This window comes from Lissotriton vulgaris, chromosome 7, assembly GCF_964263255.1.
Source record: "Lissotriton vulgaris chromosome 7, aLisVul1.2, whole genome shotgun sequence".
Classification (NCBI taxonomy): domain Eukaryota; kingdom Metazoa; phylum Chordata; class Amphibia; order Caudata; family Salamandridae; genus Lissotriton; species Lissotriton vulgaris.
The window spans coordinates 1,690,531,481-1,690,550,105 of NC_141695.1; the positions used below are offsets into that span (position 1 = coordinate 1,690,531,481).

The 18,625-nt window shown below is 41.0% G+C and overlaps 1 protein-coding gene across 2 annotated transcripts in view; it reads left to right on the forward strand.

Moving 5' to 3' along the window:
- Positions 1–18,375, forward strand: part of EEF1A2 (eukaryotic translation elongation factor 1 alpha 2) — a 69,677-nt gene extending 51,302 nt beyond the window's left edge. For both annotated transcript variants that reach the window (XM_086932810.1, XM_086932811.1), the window contains exons 5-8: positions 3,975–4,125; positions 13,796–14,052; positions 14,606–14,840; positions 17,393–18,375. In XM_086932810.1, coding sequence (XP_086788936.1) covers positions 3,975–4,125; positions 13,796–14,052; positions 14,606–14,840; positions 17,393–17,520 — 771 coding nt within the window. In that variant the 3' untranslated portion in view covers positions 17,521–18,375. The remainder of the gene's footprint in view (positions 1–3,974; positions 4,126–13,795; positions 14,053–14,605; positions 14,841–17,392) is intronic.
- Positions 18,376–18,625: the final 250 nt, after the last annotated feature.

An 18,625-nucleotide genomic window follows, 5' to 3' on the forward strand; every position in this document is an offset into this window, starting at 1 on the left:
CTGTGGAACCCATCCTGGCTTTCCCTGTGAGGCGCCCACTCCTGGGCACCCCCAAGGTGGAGGCCAGGCATACTTAGCATTGTGGGGGCCGTTGTGGAGATTAAGCAAGCTATTGCCCAGAGTTGCAGAGTGGGACTCATGATTAGAATAGGCACCAAGGCGAGAATTATCAGGTCCGTGGAATTTTGAGCCCAAGACCCGCCCAGGCGGGGAATTGAACCCTGGTCCCAGGCTAGACCTTTGCATCAGGGTCTGCTGCCCTAACCATTGAGCCACACTTCTCCACAGTCTACGTCATTCTACAAGCACATTAATTGCCATCAGATGTTTCCTAATGCTGTGCGGCAGGTGATACCATTTTACAACACAGTTCACTCGGACTGTTACCGTTTTATTTTGTTCTAAAAGTGGATCAGAACACGGGGGAAGTAGGGTAAATCCAGGCAGCTAACTGGGATGTTACCAGCTAGGAGGCAGAAGATTGCACCCACCTAATACCAACCCCCTGATATTACTCAGTTAAAATTGTTGTCCAGACATTTTCATTTTTGATTTGTGTTTTTGGTTCATTAGAGAAGTAATTTAGCTTGGGTAGAGGAAACTTATGGCCTCAAATCCTGTTTTACGTGCCATCACCTTGATGGGCGGGACATTTTCATTTTTGATTTGTGTTTTTGGTTCATTAGAGAAGTAATTTAGCTTGGGTAGAGGAAACTTATGGCCTCAAATCCTGTTTTACGTGCCATCACCTTGATGGGCGCAATACAGGATTACAAATCGAGTTAAAATTGTGCTTGATGTAGGTGTTTGCTCCCACAAAGTACACGAGGTAAAGCCACGAGAACAGCAATTGTTATTCGGACACACCAGATTGGGGAGTAACACCCCCAATCTAAAAATGCAAAAGTTGGAACTGAGATGACATTGCACCCACATTTTGCACCCCTGACACAAAGGCCCCTTAAATGGCTTCTTTGAAAGGGAACCAGCAGCACAATGCCACATTACTCAGGCACCCAAAAAAATTAGCACCAGCGATTATGTGGACACTCAGCTAAAACCGCTAAGGCAAGGAAGAAAGACGACAGCAGGAACAGACTGTGAAATGCAGCAGCCGCTTCATAGCAGAGAGAAAAGCACTCTGGCTGCAGAAACTGACAGAACACATTAGCAAGGAAGAGCGAGGGATTCCAAGGCACAGGCTGCTACAACACAGAGCTCAAGGATGAATGCACAAAGTGCTCCAGGCTTTTACTGCTGCCAGGCGGAAGGATGCCAGGCAATGTCACATGAGACAGCTGCACAAGGTCAGGCAAAAGTGCAGCAAGGACTCACCTTGACAGGCCTTTAGGAGGAGAAGCAGAGCAAGAGGGGGATTCCTCTCAAGATGAGTCTTTCAAAGCTGGGGGTGAATAAGGAAGACCTAATGGATTTGTGTGGTGCAAAGAGAGTGGAATTAAGATGCACAATGTTTACATTCTCTTTTTTAGAAAATCTTGTTAATAACATGACCCATTTGGCAACTAAATGTTCTGAAAAGGTAGATCCAATGTATGCAGGTACAGGATATAAAAGTAACTATAGATATTGGCAATGTAGCCTTTCGTACAGTGAATTTACGAATGCAACAATTTAAGATAGTAAATCTGAGGTACTATAGCCCTTGAAAGTTGCAAAAATATAGATGTGTAACTAATTCAGATGGCCATGGGTGTCGGCTAGAAGGTGCAGGTGATGTACACATGTTTGCTACCTGTTCCAAGTTGTTTCTGTCTAGACTGATGTAGAAAGAGTGAAATATACCTTTACTCAGTTTGACGTAGTAATCCCTGCTAGGAGTATTATATTCAGATGTGATGATAATATTGTGTACTAAATTGTGCCTTCTATTTTCACTCCTAAAACCACCACAAGGCTTTTTATTGCACAAGATTGAATCAAATCCTATAGTGCCAACTACTGAAAATAGTGGTACTCTTTGTGGCGCTTTTTTGAGTTTGAACTGGCAGTGCAGAGGGTCAAACGTCTTGTAGGCCGGAAACTATTTCTGAGAACCTGGGACCTGCAGTGGATAGACCAAGCTTAAGCTAGGCAGTGGTAAATTCTTAGAGGTAACTATGTATTTGCTTTACTATTCAAATTCTATGTATATCAGTCTGTATTAACGTTCTTAAATATGTACTTGTGCGTTGCCCCTCCATAAAAATTAAATAATGAAAAAAGTATTAGCAGAACATTATTAATTTGGACCGGCATTGTGCAAAGTCATTTATTTCCTATCTCCATCAATCGCTTTAAAAATCTATCACTTCCAAATATCATTACACAAACTTTGCCACATCCCAACTCTCACTCCTCAAGTAGCATTAACATAGGTTAGTCTCTTCCTTAATCCACCTTTCTTTGGAATAGCCCAACTCTTACCAACTGTTCCAACTATCACAACATACCCGCTATCCCTAAATCTACCAAACCAACCACAGCCAAACCACCACCAACACCAGCTCTATCCAATCATTAGAATGCAACAAATGCAAGAAAGAATTTTGGCACAGATGGCCCACTGTGAGATACCCCCGAATTACATCAGCGGTACAAAAGGGGGTGGTGATGGACGGAGCATCTGAATCAATCAAACACTCACACCCAGTCAAAAGATATGGGTTTAATCCATCACCGTTCTTTAGCCCACTCTGCACCCCAGTTCATACATGGCCGTATGCAAATCAGTCTGACCCTGTGCCTCATGGGAACAGTCCAGCCCGAACTGCCAAGCCATGCCTTCCCAGGACCGGAAACAAGCTTCCGAGGACCGGTTTCTGGCATTCCAGCCGTCTTCAGCCCGGCTTGCTTGAATCCAGCGGCAAAGTGAGCAAGGGACTCACGTCTGAGCATACCCTGCCACACTTATGGCGAACAAAAGCTGTACAAAATTACATCAGCCATTACGATATACCAAAGTTCTTAAAGAAGCACAGTCCCCTAACCCACTCCAAACTCTGCTGTGTCTGAACACCCACCATCTCCATACCATTATTTTTAGTATCTATCAAAGTTCAAGTTAGGACACACTGTACAGCATGTGTTACAGTCCTCAAGCAGCCTCGCTTTCCCTTTTGTCTGTGTTGTGCTTCCTCTGTCACTTATCACATAGCAGGTAATCTTCTGCTTAGCTTCAGTAACCACTACTGTCTCCAGCTCCACTGATTGCACTGACGTATTAGGTTTCCCTGGCTCCATCAGCCCAAACCACATATCCCTGTCTCTCCATCACCACCAATCATGTCTAGCTTCTATTGCAATCCTTACACTCATAAGTACAGCTCAAAAGCTCCACAAATAACTGCAGGCCAATCTCTCTTCAGCATCATTGATTATACATACAGATGGATCTATTTCTAATGATCCCAGCCTTTCCTCTAGCTAGCCAGAGAGAACCATGATTCTCCCTAAAAGCTCTCTTTACATAAGAAAGCTACATTGAGTCCAGGGGCGTAGCTTCAGGGGGGTGTTTGGTGTGCCATACCCCTCTAATAAATGTATTTTCTGATAAATAGCTTGATACAGGCACTTTCAGATGGGTATGGGGAGGTGTCTGCTGGATTTCACATGGGATTTTTGCATGCACACACTGACAAAAACACACACACTCTCTCATCTGTTTTGAAAGTACTAAAAATTGATATTATTTTTTAAATATTAGGTTTCTCTGACTTAGTACTCATACCAATTCGCATTCTTCCCCCTTTCCGCTGCCCCTTACGACCCTCTCATGGGCCCTGCTTGGCATATAATGTATTTTAACATTATATGTAAGCGTGGTTTTCGGAAAATGTGAAGCTCACCCCCACCCCCCAGTCATACTCACCAAGCGGCGCCCCTGATTGAGTCAACACAAGAACTGCTTGTAGTTGTTCTGCATATGGGTGGTCTCAACTGTGCAAGTGAAGGCTCATGTGTCATTCTGTTTACAGATGCCATGGTTCAAAGGTTGGAAGGTAGAGCGCAAGGAGGGTAATGCCAGTGGCGTGTCCCTGCTAGAGGCTCTGGACACCATCCTGCCGCCCACTCGCCCAACAGACAAGCCTCTGCGCCTCCCACTGCAGGATGTCTACAAGATTGGAGGTAGAGTGCCACTTAACTCCCTACGTGTTATATATATATATAATATATATATATATATATATATATATATATATATATATATATATATATATACACTTGTAATCACTTTCATATTCAGTAAGGCAAATATCAAATATATGCAATGAATGTATATTTTAGTATATTCATTCTGTCACGTGTTCCACAATATAACACATGATTCTGTAATCCCTGTATAAATGCCAGACTGTACTTTCTTTATATTCACTGAATATAAAGATAAGATGTCAGAACTGTTACAGTTGAGTTCTAACATCACAATGCCTGCTGCCAGAACCAGCAGCTGAGGGAAAGGCAGGTCATGTTATGGAGCAAAGTTGAAGCAGCTGTTTAAAGCAACAAACAGAACATTGCTTTTGTTCTACTCTATTTTAATAGCTGACAATGACAAGCTGCAAGAACATGTTTATTTTTTGCACTCCTAAGATAGAGAAAAACTTGAATCTTTCTGCATTGTTTTTACACAATCCGAGATACTGCAGCTTTTTTTTTTAATTGGACTCTTTCTAATATCTGTTTGCCACAAATGTCTAACAGGTGTTTGATATGTTTATTTTTGCCCTAAAAGTTTTATATTTATTCTTCATGTTTGCAAACATGCTGTCTCTTTCAAATTAAAGAGCTATGCACCAAGGTTTTAAGTAGTTTGTTGGAAATGTGATAATGTGACCATGTATTATATGGGATAAAGTACCCCCTAGCGTATATGATAAGGATATTACAAGTCACCTTGGAGTTCCATAACCTTATAAATAAGCTCAGCCTTTTGCCTTGTTCCTGTACATGGTTATGGGACTCCTCAGTGACTTGCAATATCCTTATAATTAGGGCTCTCGGTTTTATGGTATTAATTGTTTGAACATTTCCATCTGTATTCATCCATATTTATCTTTTGGCTAGCTTCTTGGTTTTTATCCCTATTTATTATGTGTTTTGTGAACAGATAAGGTGATAACTTGTGTATTTTTGCATTTATTTAACGGATTAACGTGCACTCAAACTACTTTGATGCGTGTCAGGTTTTAGCACATTACTCAGACAAAAAGAATACAATAATAAATCCACATCAAAAAATAATATAATAGCACATATACATGTTGAGAGATGCTGCAATTTAAGCACATCTCATTGAGCTTTGTAGCTCTCCATGCTGCCATTTTGTACAGCTATTGACCTGAAGGTCATTAATCTCAGCATGGTGAGTCACTCAAAAGAAGTCAAATTATATGTATTTTTATGACTTTAAAAATAAATACACTCATAACACCGTGTTTTCTGACTGTATTTATCTGTAAAAATCAGTAAAAATGGAAAACAGGGAGTCCTACTTAAAATGTACAGCAGGCAGTACATTATTCCATATATAAGCATCATCACATATCAATGCAGCAGCCCCCTCCTGTGCGATTTACAGGAATAGTACTGTGGACAGTCAGGAGGGAAAGGTTCACAGGGTCATTTTGTAATCGAAAAGTAAGGGTGAGAATGGGGATTTTGTGATGAAAAGTAGCATGAGAGCCCCAATTGTTAGATGGATGTCCTCCGAGGTCCAGCACGCCAAGAACCAATAGTTCTTGCGGGCATAATACGAAGTCGGCCGAGGCGCATGAGGGTTAGAGGTTGTTTGCAATTAGTGATTAGCACTTACTGCTTTCTTTTTTGAGTTTAAAAAGCTTTATTGAATGTGATGAACATAGTAAAACATCAATACAAGGAAAATATGGCATTAAAAGAAGTTTGGAATGATAATGAGAAAAACCATGTAAATAAAACTATCCCAAAAGGGAGATATAAAATGTACCTAAGACAAAAAGCTTTTAAGGGTTTTTGAGTTTAAAAAAAGGAAATCAAAGAGACGAAGAGGAGGAAGAAAAAGAAAAAAAGGAGAAAGAGAGAAAAAGAAAAGAGAGAAAAAAAGACATGGCAACTGATTAGAATAGAAAGGAGACTAGAAATTCAGACAGTATGTTTGGAGAGAGAAACAGTCAGAGGTAACCATAAAAGGTCCTTTTTGATTAATAAAGGTACAGAGGTGGCAAAAGCACGATCAAGTCTATGATGGTGACATAACAAGTTCCACCAGACAGTATAGGGAATATTTGAGGTGTCTTTCCAATTAGTTGTAATATTCTGAAAAGAAATAGCACTATACAAATCTATAAACTTGCATACATTACAAGAAACATTACAAAAAGGTGAAGAACCACCCATAAAAACATGTACAATTTCAAAAGGGAAATTAGTATTTAAGATATTATTAAGTTTGGACCAGATGTGAGACCCTAAGGATTTAACTGATGGACAATAAAAAAACATATGAAGGAGGTCACTATCAGTGTGCGGGCAGAACCAACATTTCTTGGAATCAAGCAATTTAAATTTATAGAGATCGAAGGGGTGAGAAAAAGTCTGTGATAAAAAAATGTAACGTCTGAGTAGTGCTTGCAGAACGGGAAGCAGTATGTATTTTTGACCATATAGAGTCCCAGACTTGAAAAGAGAACTCCTGAGCTAGGTCTTTTTCCCATAAGAGTTCTATTTTAGACTTAGACCTTTCAACTAACGGGTGGGATAATAATTTGTAAATAGCAGCAGCTTTGAGAGGAATGGAGAAGTCCGGTGGAGGGAAAAGGGATTGAGTGTTGGTGGATGAAGGGTTGTGTTGAGAAGAAATTGAGGCCAATGTGTCAGACAGGAGGGGGTATTGGGAGGAATGTGTGTCTGGAACCTGAAACGAGTGGCGAATGTCTGAGAAGTCCATCGGGGAGTTATCTTTAAGTAAATGGTCGTAAGTGATAATACCTTTATCAATCCATTCTTTCCAAAATAGTGCTTTATTATTGATTTTTACAAGTTTATTATACCATATCGGAGTTTGATGATAGGAGTCAATATGTGAGATAAAAGAACGAGACAATGAATGGGTAAGTGTTTTAGAAAATTTAAGTGTAGGAGTAATAAAGCGCTTTGGGGGTTGGGATAAGCGAGTAGCTGTAAGAAAGGAAAAGGGCAAAATTTATGCAAGCTCAATTGAGCTCTATGCTGTTGAAGGAGGGCAGGAAGAAATTGATAAGAAAGGCCAAATTTGTTTTAACGTAAAAGCAGAATGATAACGGATAAGATTTGGAAAGTTTACCCCACCAAGGTCTTTGGGTTGTTGAAGACGGGAGAGAGAAATCCTAGGTCTGCGATTATTCCATAAAATTTTTTATTAAAATACGGTTAATAGTTCTGAAGAAAAAGAGCGGGAGAGAGATGGGAAGCATTGAAAGATAAAAGTTGACTATGGGGAGAAGCATTATTTTAACAGAAGCAAGTCTTCCCCATCAGGAAAGGAAAAGAGGGGACCAACTTTCAATAAGTGTGGATAATTTTTTTACTATGTCTGCGTGGTTAACCTTGATAGTTTCTCTGATTGTGCTTGTGTAAAGAACACCAAGACATTTGATGTTGTTAGGGTTCCATTCGAAGCCAGAATCATGAAACATATGAGAGAGGCAAAATTTGTTTAAAGGTAAAACCTCAGATTTTTCTATATTTAATTTATAACCTGAAACAAGAGAATACTCTTGTAATAGGGAGAAAAGAGCAGGTAGAGAGGTGAAAGGATTGGAAATATGTAGTAAAATATCATCCTTGTAAGTAGTATACTTAATGTCAATGTTCTGAAATTTGAAGCCAGTATTAGATGGTGAACGCTTAATTTTTTCGAGGAAAGGTTCTAAAGCAAAGAATAAAGAGAAGAGGGGAAAAAGGACAACCTTGTCTGGTGCCCCTTTGGAGAGAAAAGTAATTAGATTGAGAACCATTTACTCAAAATGAAGTAGAAGGGGCAGAATATAACAGTTGGATATGTTGAAAAATGAGGGGACTAAAACCATGCCATCTCAATGCCCCAAACATAAAATTCCAGCTAACCCGATCAAAAGCTTTCTCTGCATCTAAAGTGATAGCCACAATTGGAAACTTCAACTTGGAAGCAAGGTGAATGATGTTAAGCAGAGTTCTCGAATTGTCAGTGATTGATCTGCACTTGACAAAACCCAGATTGATGGATATTGATGAGGTCAGGAATAACTTTATTAATGCGAGTAGCAAGAATTTTAGCATAGAGTTTACAATCAGTGTAGATTAAGGAGATAGGCCTATAATTTTTGCAGAGTGAGGAATCCTTATCTTTTTTAGGATTCAGGCATAACATTGCCTGAGTGAAAGTGCTGTCAGAGCGTTCCTTATTGAGAAAATAATTAATCAGTGAAAGTAAATGGGGTATTAAGATGTGTTTAAATTAAAGATGAAATCTAACAGTGAAGCCATCTAGATCAGGTTTTTATCTTTGGGTAGTTGAGTGATGGCATTAGTTATTTCTTCGTCAGTGATATGAGTATCTAGGTAAGTAAGATCTATAGAGTGTCCAGAAGTTTTGGGAATAGTTTGTAAGAAAGAATCAATCTGTGCTGAAGAAGGAATGGACTCTGGAGTATATAGAGAAGAGTAATAGTGGACGAAACACTCAAGAATTTTATCATCTGAGTAATGACAAATCCCCACGGTATCCAGGATGGATATGATTTTGGATTTCTGTTTCTTAATTTTAAGATAGTTAGCAAGAGATTTACTGGCTTTGTTCTGCCCGCCGTACATTTTTGTATTGAATTTGAGGAGAATATTAGTTGCAGAATCCCATGTGTGTTTATTGTATTGGATTTTCGCTTTGATAAGAGAAGATAATGTATCAGAGGAGTTTGTGGAGAAGTATTGATGTTCAAGGTCTAATTTGTTTAAGAATGAGGGAAGATTGTAAAAGAGTTTTTTCTTTTCCTGAGCTACAAAGTTGATAATAAAATCTCTAGTAGCGGCCTTAAAGGCATCCCAGGTGAAATGAAATTGTGGGGTGGAATGAAGATTATTGTGAAAAAAATCTTCAATAAAAGACGTAAACTGCTCAATAAATTGGGAATCTAAAAGGAGAGCGTCATTAAAACGCCATCTACGACAGGTAGGGGAAGGAGACGGGTAATCTAGATCTAAAATGACAGGGGCATGGTCTGAAATAAGGATAGAGCCTATTTCTGTGTTAGTCATAAATTGTAAGGTATGTTGAGTAAGAAAAATGTAATCAATGCGGGAATGGGTCCTATGAACAGGGGAAAAGAAGGAACATTCTATAGTGTCAGGGTGAGAGGTTCTCCAAGAGTCTATTAAACCTCTAAAGGAGATGGCTTTGTAAAAGGATTTCTGCATCTTGTTGGACACATATTTGGTTAGTGATTTCCGGTCTATAAATGGGTCCATAAGTTGGTTACAGTCGCCACCTACAATTAAATCTTCAACTGCATGCAATGAAAGAAGAGTAGAAACTTTGTTCCAAAAAACGAAATCAATGACATTAGGGCCATAAACATTGCAGACAGAAAATTGAGTATTATTAACAGTAGTATTTAAAAATAACCATCTACTATTATTATCACAAAACTCATTTTGTAACTGAACATTTAACACCTTATGAAACAAAATGATAACACCATTCTTGTTATTCACTGCCGGAGAACAAAAGATTTCTCCTACCCAATGCTTACGCAGTGAAGACAAATATTGCAGTCTGAGATGCGTTTCTTGCAACAAAGCAACTTGACATTTCAATCTTGCTAAATGAGATAAGATTAGCTGTTTTTTTAACAGGATTACGAATGCCTTTAAGATTCCAAGAGATAACACGAAGACCACTCATGCAAAGGTTTTAGGGAAGATTAAGCACAAGAGAAGAGAGAAGTTAGAGAAAGGAAAGAGTAGAGAATAAAGAGACAAGGAGGGGATGAAAAAATGGACCTCCAAAGGTAAAGTTATTGAAATAGATGGCCGCCACATGTGCGGGGACAAAAAACAACAAAGAATTATGAGTTGAAAAAGGAGGAAAAGGGAAAAAGCAAAAAGTGAAAAAGAAGAATGTTGCCAGAAAGACAATGAAGGGGGGAGAAGATGACTAGGAGAAGCTGGAAAAGAAGAGATGATGGACATCCAAATGACTTTAGCCATGACAGCAACAACAAACAAAAGAACAATAGTGTGAGGGGGGGGGGGCGGCAATAAGCAAGGCGACCACTCCACTGAGAAGAAACACAGAGAGAAAATGATACTGATATGGAAAACAGTAATGGAAGGAGGGAGGAGAAAAACCCCCTTCAAATTGAAAATAATAAACAAGAGAAACAAAGAAGGGAACTTACCAAACAGTAAGAACAGGACAACAGGGTAGATCAGATGAGGTAAACATGAGGTTAATGCAGGGACGAATCTTCAACAACGGGACAACACAAGGGAAACTTGAAAGCTATGGACAGGGTAAAAAAACAACCAGGATGGATGATACCACATATTACAAGCATTAAGCTTCAAGGAGAGAAACAAACAGATATGACATATAACTGGACATTCAAGGATTGCTAAGTTCCATGAGTTCTCCCCGGTGAGAATGGATGAATTTCCTAACGTCAGCTGGATCTTCGAAAGAAAATGTTCTGTCCTTATATGTCACTTTAAAGAAGCATGGGTGTGTGAGACCATAGCGAGCATTCATGGATTTCAGGGCTGGTCTGAGATCAAGAAATAATTTTTGTCTATTGGCTGTCGGTTTGGATACATCTTGACTGAAGAAGATTTTATGTTCAGACCATAACAGCTGTTTAAATTGTTTGGCAGCGTTATGTATCACCATGAGATCAGAATACAGCAGGAAATATGCGATGATGCCTTTTGGTTTTGTAGAAGAAGAAGAAGATTTAGGTCCTAATCTGTGTGCCCTTTGAATATTAAAGTCTATTGATTTAGGAAGGCCAACAATCTGTAAGACTTGAGTTTTCATGAAAGAGATCACGTCCAAAACTTCGGATCCCTCCGGAATGCCATAAATGCGTAGGTTATTACGCCAATTTCGATTTTCTAAGTCCTCTGCAGTCTTCTTAAGTTGAGTAACTTCTTTGGTGAGGGTGTCAACTTTAGCGATGATATCTTGCGCGCCACTTATCTTTTGTTCGACGTCAGACAGTCTCATGTTTAGGCCGATTCTTTGAAGAGTAGCGGTGGTGTCAAACATAAAGGGACGAATAAGGCGTAGTTCTTCCATAATATCTTCCAGCGTAAGCAGGGGGGAGGTGATTTAGGTGGAGAACATAGGTTCTTCCTAAGACACTTGCCAGAATTAACTGTTGTATCTTTACGACCTCCGGAGACAGCCCCAACAGCAGCCTGAAGCTTGGGAGACTGTAAAGGATCCATGGTACACAGCCAGAGGCAAACTCAGAGTTTAAATCGTGAAAAAACACCAAAAAAGACAACAAATTTATTTTAAGTATAATGAGCAGAGGGGGAAGGTATGCGAAGATGATAGTCCAAACAGGTATTGCAGAGAAAAAAAGGAAAACAGACGTCCGTCATAAAGAGCTCCACTGAATAACATATAATCAGATTAAAGCACACAGCAGACGTATATGTCCTGTAAGATAATGATACATCAATATTGCCACTTTTAAATTGATGGGCTATACTGCAGACTCCCCGAAAAATAGTATAATTCAGGCATGTGCAGAGCGCGTCAGAGCATGGTGACGTGATAAAGCAAAAATGCACCAAGTAATAGGAAATGCTGCGTAAAGGTAATAAATGCTGACATGGTGCTGAGGAAAAGTTTTTCCAAAATGCAGAAGAGAAAACAGGCCCTCCAGTCTGTTAAAAAAGAGCATTCATTGACAAGAAAACAACAAGCATTCGCATAAATGAGGTGGCAGGAGGCTCAAGGTCCAAACACATTAGCTAACAGTCATTGAATCACTGGTGCTGAGAAGAAATATCCCTGATGTGAGCAGGAGATAACAGGACCTTCAAGCAGCTAAGCAGCAACATCAATTAGGAAAAGAAAACATGAGTCTATGCACAGTTGAAGCAGCAGGAGGGTTAAACACCACTTTAGCATATGCAAATTTACCAGGTTAAATGCGCGATATACAGGAAGCGCATAAAATGGGCGACGCCAAACGTGAGGAGAGAACAATGCGGGAAACAAAAGAGAGTCATTTGGTGAAAAAAGCTGTCAGAAACTTGCCCGAGTGCTCCTGGCAGTCTCCGACGAGCTTGCAGCTGTCCGTGGACATCAGCGACACGGAAAAACGGCTCCTTCAAAAGAAAGCGAAGCTCAGTGAGTCGGAGCTCCTCAGTTTGCGGCCATCTTGTCGCTGCACGCCTCCTTACTGCTTTCTTACAAGAACTGCAATTGGGCTCAAACCCACTAATAGGATGGTCTGGCTGCTAGCCAAATGAATGTCTGCCCCCACATCCCTCCAGAGAAGTTACAAGGAATTTGAGGGTGCTATTCGACAGGCATCTTTCTTTTGAAGCCCACATTTCTTCTGTAGTGAATTCCTGTTTCTGGATTCTAAAAATGCTGAAAACGTTTCTATAGTTGCTTCAGTGGGAAGCTCATAAAACGGTGGTCCAAGCATTGATTCTTTCCGCGTTTGGACTACTCCAATGCTCTTTACTTGGGGTTACCAGAATATTTACTGCACCGGCTCCAAGTGGTACAGAATATCTGCCTTCAGTGCATACTCACAAGGCAGGGCCTCCATTTCTTGTTACCAAAAAACAGCTGTACTGGCAAATGAATCACCTTCAAAGCTCTAACAATTGCTTACTGAGCATTTCAGGGTGTGGGACGTAAATATCTTAATATCTTACAATATTACCCTAATAGAGCTTTGTGCTTGGGAGATGCTCGGCAGTTAGTGGTCCCACGCTTTGACAAAAAAAGACAGGGTGGTTCCTCCTTCTCGGTACAATTTGCCTGTACCTGGAATCAGTTCCCACCTCAACTCAGAATTATGCCCATTTAGACTTCCTTCCGGAAGTTGTCGAAACCCCATCTGTTCAGCTTATAAAAGGCTGCAGCTGACTTGTATTCTACCATAGCACTGGGACACTCTTGAGTAGCCGAGTGCTTTACAAATGTAGTTATTCATTCATTCATTCATTCCACCTGATCAGAGTACTCCCCCATTAAATGAGACGTTTGGGTGTGCTCTTTAAGTGGAACACTGGGTCGCCATATTATGCTTCAGATAAATTAAAAGTTACACTTCAGTCCAAAATTAATGTCCCAGAGAAGTCGGTGTGCATGAGAAGGGAACTGCAAACCTAAGCAAAAGTTATGGCTAGAGTTTCAAAAATACCCAACAGGTCTCAGCACCTTTTAAGTGGAAGAAATGAGGAAGGTGTGGCATAACACACACATATAGATAAAAATAAGAAATACAGTATCTAACCCACAAGTTTTCAGCAGTAGAGTACTGCTGGATATGGAGGTTTCAATCTAAAACAGGTTTGACGAGTGTGGGAATTTAAGAGTGGCATTAGAAAATATAATTATTCCAGACAGTGGATTAAAGCAATGGAACAGCTATCTAACAGATTTGAATTCTGCTGCCCCCAAACTCCATTCCTTAAGCATACTGTTTAACAAGGAAAGAATGAAGTGATTGGATGGTTCCTATGCCCTCTTGCTCAAAGAAGCTTGGAAAAATACCAGCTTTGCAGTTAAATCATACTTAGATCATGTGTGTTCCTGTTCTCCATCCAACAGGCATTGGTACGGTACCCGTGGGCCGCGTGGAGACTGGCATTCTAAAGCCAGGTATGGTGGTGACCTTTGCCCCTGTGAACATCACTACAGAGGTGAAGTCGGTGGAGATGCACCACGAGGCTCTGAGCGAAGCGCTTCCTGGTGACAACGTGGGCTTCAACGTAAAAAATGTGTCTGTGAAAGATATTCGCAGAGGAAACGTCTGCGGGGATAGCAAGTCTGACCCACCACAGGAAGCAGCCCAGTTCACTTCCCAGGTGAGTAATGGTAAGGCGATCAGGAAGTATGAGCGATGGAATGAGAGTAGAAGATAAACAGGAATTAGAGAGGAGAGCAGGATATAAAGAGGAAAGTTGAGGAGGGAAAAAATTCACATGGAGACACTAAGAATATGAAATATAGAGGAAGAGTACAGTGGTATATAGAAGAACAGAAAGAGGAAGAGAGTGGAATGAGGAGAAGAAGGAACATTGGATAAAAAGGTAGAGAAGAAATAGGATTATAGGTGAGAAGGAGATAAGGATATAGAAGACGAGGTAGAAACGAGCAAAAGAGGAACAGTGGATAAGAGGTACCGTTTGGAGGAGTAAAAGTGGAAGCAAAGTAGGTCGCTGTAGAAGAAAAGAGGGAAATGGGGAGTAAAGAGGAAGTGAAGAATTCAAAAAGGTAGTAAAGATGAAAGTAGATAGTAAGAAGAAATTAGTGAACAGTGAGCGATAAAGAGGAAGGAGCTGAGGATGGAGGGAACTGAGGACAAAAGGATGAAGCTAGTTGAGAGATGAAATAACCCTTTCTTTCCTCCTTGTGCAGGTGATCATTCTCAACCATCCTGGACAGATCAGCGCTGGGTATTCCCCAGTCATCGACTGCCACACGGCCCACATCGCTTGCAAGTTTGCGGAGCTGAAGGAGAAGATTGACCGCCGATCTGGCAAGAAGCTGGAGGACAACCCCAAGTCTCTGAAGTCTGGCGACGCGGCCATCGTGGAAATGATCCCCGGGAAACCCATGTGTGTGGAGAGCTTCTCCCAGTACCCTCCCCTAGGTGAGGAAAAGCTTCTCTCAGTACCCTCCATTTGATGAGGCAAAACTTCTCCCTGCACCCTCCGCTAGGTGAGGCAAAGCTTCTCTCAGTACCCTCCCCTAGGTGAGGCAAAGCTTCTCTCAGTACCCTCCGTTTGATGAGGCAAAGCTTCTCTCAGTACCCTCCCCTAGGTGAGGCAAAGCTTCTCTCAGTACCCTCCCCTAGGTGAGGGAACTTGAAGTGTTCAACCTTCCCTATCCTTCCCCTCTGTGGTGTATAACTGAATATATACCTTTAGTCCGCATGCTTTACATTGCTTGCAGTTGTTAAAATGACCGCGTTGTAACAACGCAAACCATTACATTGCAAGTCGTTACAATGACTTGCTGTAGGGGGGCACTGGACTTAGGAATATTATAATTTATTATTCCTACTCCAGTTTGTGCAACAGCAAGGAAGGTGTTGGATTGTAAACTCAACACCTTCTGGCCCCTACAGCAAGTCATTGGAACGACTTGCGATGTAATGCTTAAAGTTGTAACAACGCGGTCATTGTAACAACTACGTTGTAGTGGCATATGATGTAAAGCAGGCAATCGAAAGGCTGTTTCCCGTATAACCCTAGGGCAAGTCACCCATTGCTTAAGTGGGTCAGACTGTGGTACAACCCGAAGCCTCGGTGCTGTGCCCACAGTAATCAGGGTAAAACCAGCAACTGGTGACTGCTCCATAGTTATTTGTCACTATATCGAGGTTCCAAATATCAATCTACAATAATATTGTACTGACTACATGAACTTAACCACTACACCGCAGGGTAGGGTATTGTACATTGACTTACCACCTAGGGTGGATCGATGCAGTTGTGGCAATATTTTTGTCATGCAGCGTTACGCAAGCAATGTAATGAGAGTATACCCTTTGCCACCACAGTGGCCAAAACGTCCCATCTAAGGATTTTTATTACATTTATTTTCATGTAGAGCCATTACTAGCGAGTGGCGCCATCTTGCTGTTCAGCATGAAATCTTACAAACACAACATAAACCAAACTTTATGTTGTGTATATCACCTTTAGAGACTTTGGCTCCTGTTCTGTGAAAGGTAGCAGGTTAATAATACCAGGTGCTTACGCTCACCACTGCAGTGCATGTTCCTCCCCTTGCCCGTCCATGTGCACTGGTCTAGCCATGTCTGTTCATGTGCTTCGAGCTCCTGCACCATTTAGCCCTGAGACTGAGATTGTCTGTGTAAGAGCTTCTAACTTCTAGTGCAGCCTGTCAATGAGCCATAGGTCCTCTCAGTATTCATGGCCCTACACCTTCTCACACTGTCTGCAACCATGACATCAGCTCATTCGACTGTCTCACTTGTTTGTTCTTAGATCCTTACACAGTCTGTGTGCCCCAGGCTTCTTACACTGCTTGGCAGTGTTAACCAGGCTCCTCACACTGTCAATATGCCCCAAGCTACTCACTCTATCTGCTCTTGTTGTCCAAACTTCTCACACTGTCCATGTGCTCCAAGCTCCTTACACAGCCTTCAGGCTCGGACTGGTCTGTAAAAGAAAAAAAAACTGACTGTAATTTAAGTGAGAGTGGGACTCAATCTACACATTCAAGTAGACCTGGTGATCTTGCCTACTGCTAAACCCTCATGGTGGCAATGGCTGCAGCATCAACCCGCATGCACCACACTGTTAATGCGCTTCTCCTCCAGGAAATGTCTGCCCGCCGGCTCCATCAGCCCAGCCTTCCTATGTGAAATGAACAGGCTCCATAATTTTCTGATTGCGACTATTGGATGCAATATCTAATATATTGAATGTAACCTCATTGAGGTGACAGATAAAGGTGTCAAAGCACAATGAACTAGTCATTCTCTTGATTATTTTAGCTTCTCTAAACCCCAGATAGCCCTTTGCTTTATCTATATTCTGACTGTCCATTAAGAGATTCTTTGATGCTCTGTTTTTTGCAGTCCACCATAACTAGAGAAAAACTTCACACACTTCTAGCTGTCACTTCTTCCATTGCAAATATTTAGTTGGTGATCCCAGTGGTGTGCTCATCCTCAGCATTCTGCCCTATTAGCTGTGTAGGACAAACTCACTTCCTGCCATCTACTGTCTTATTTCCTCTCTTCTGCTGACGTCTACTGTCTTTTTCTGCTCTAAGTATTTTCTTGTCACTATTCCGTCTTCTACTTTTCTCACTAGCTATTTTTTACTGTCCTTATCCATTCTGCTGACCCATTGCCTGTATTCATATTTGCCTACTTTCTGTTTTCTCCAGTCTCAATATTTCCTCTCTGGCTGTCCTATCTTCCTGTGTTTTTCTGTCCCCTGTTTCTATTTTCTTTTGTCATTGCAACCCATCTCTGGTTGTCTCTGATACCCCAAAGCCCACCTTCTGATGTCTTCTATTCCCATGTCCGAATACGTATAATTTCTATCTACCGCAGGGACCACTTCCTGTCTTCTGATGCCCCATTGCCCCACTTACTGTTCTTTGATCCCTAAACTTCCTACCCACCTCTGACTTGTTTTCCTTCCTCTTATTCCCAACCTCCAGGACGCTTTGCAGTACGTGACATGAGGCAGACCGTCGCGGTTGGTGTCATCAAGAATGTTGAGAAGAAAATTGGTGGTGCTGGAAAAGTCACCAAGTCAGCCCAGAAGGCTCAGAAGGCCTCCAAATGAATCGCGGGGCACATGTGCGCAGTGCACCAAGCGTGCCCGCCCCCGGGACTCCACCCCCTCCCACCCGAGGCGCATGTGTGCCTGTCTGCTTGCAAGAGCTCACATGTCAACGATTGGTTGCTCACCATTAAAGTCCAGTGGAAGTTCTTCAAAAGGAAAAGCATGTTCCAGATTCTACTAGACCTCACAACCCCTACCAATAAATCTAGTGCAGTGTCAGCAGTGTGACACCAAAGCGTGCCTGTCTGTCTTTGTTTTGTCCAAAGTGTGAATGAATGGAAATATGCTGCCATAATGTGAAGATGTTTAACCTCTATTTCACAACAGAAACTAAAGCTGCCCATAATATCATCTTTTATTCTACTTTTTCTATGTGTGTAGCTGAAAGTTTACATTCATATTACACCAGTTGCCTACTTTTGGAGGTACAGTATACAACAAAGTGCATACCAAGGTACATGCCAAGGTAACCACACAACACCCTTGTTTAAAATACAATTAATGGATTTTGCTATTTTCACATTTTGAATTATCATAACAAACATGATTATAGGTAGTAAAGTATTAAAAAAATGTTTTATATTTAAACCCTTTTTCCAAGCCGAGTGCAGATTTGGAACATTTATGTCTGTGAGCTGTATTTTCCACTTAAAGGAGATTGGGTAATGATTTCAAAAGTAGTAGGGGAATAAAATGTGTATTTAATTAGAAGTAGGGATTTGACATAAACTACGTTTCTGTACATGGTGGCAATACCATTTTATACTATTGCCATGCAGAACAGATTATGATTAATTATGAATATAGAGTAATTCTGTTAGACAAATTGTCCTAGATTAAATCATTTTACGATTTTGTTTGAGTTATATTTTTATTTTGGACTGTTTGCCATATTGTACAATGTTATTTGGCAATTTTCTGTAAACATTCAAATTAATTTACGTCACTAACCATTATAATTGATATTGCATTTATATATTGCTTAGTAACTAACCCTGGGCAAAGCACTACGCTACGCTCGCGTAGCTTGCGAAGTTTGCGCTACTTCGCACCACGCGAATTGCAGGTAGCACAGTGCAAACACACATTTTTTGCTTGCTCGCAG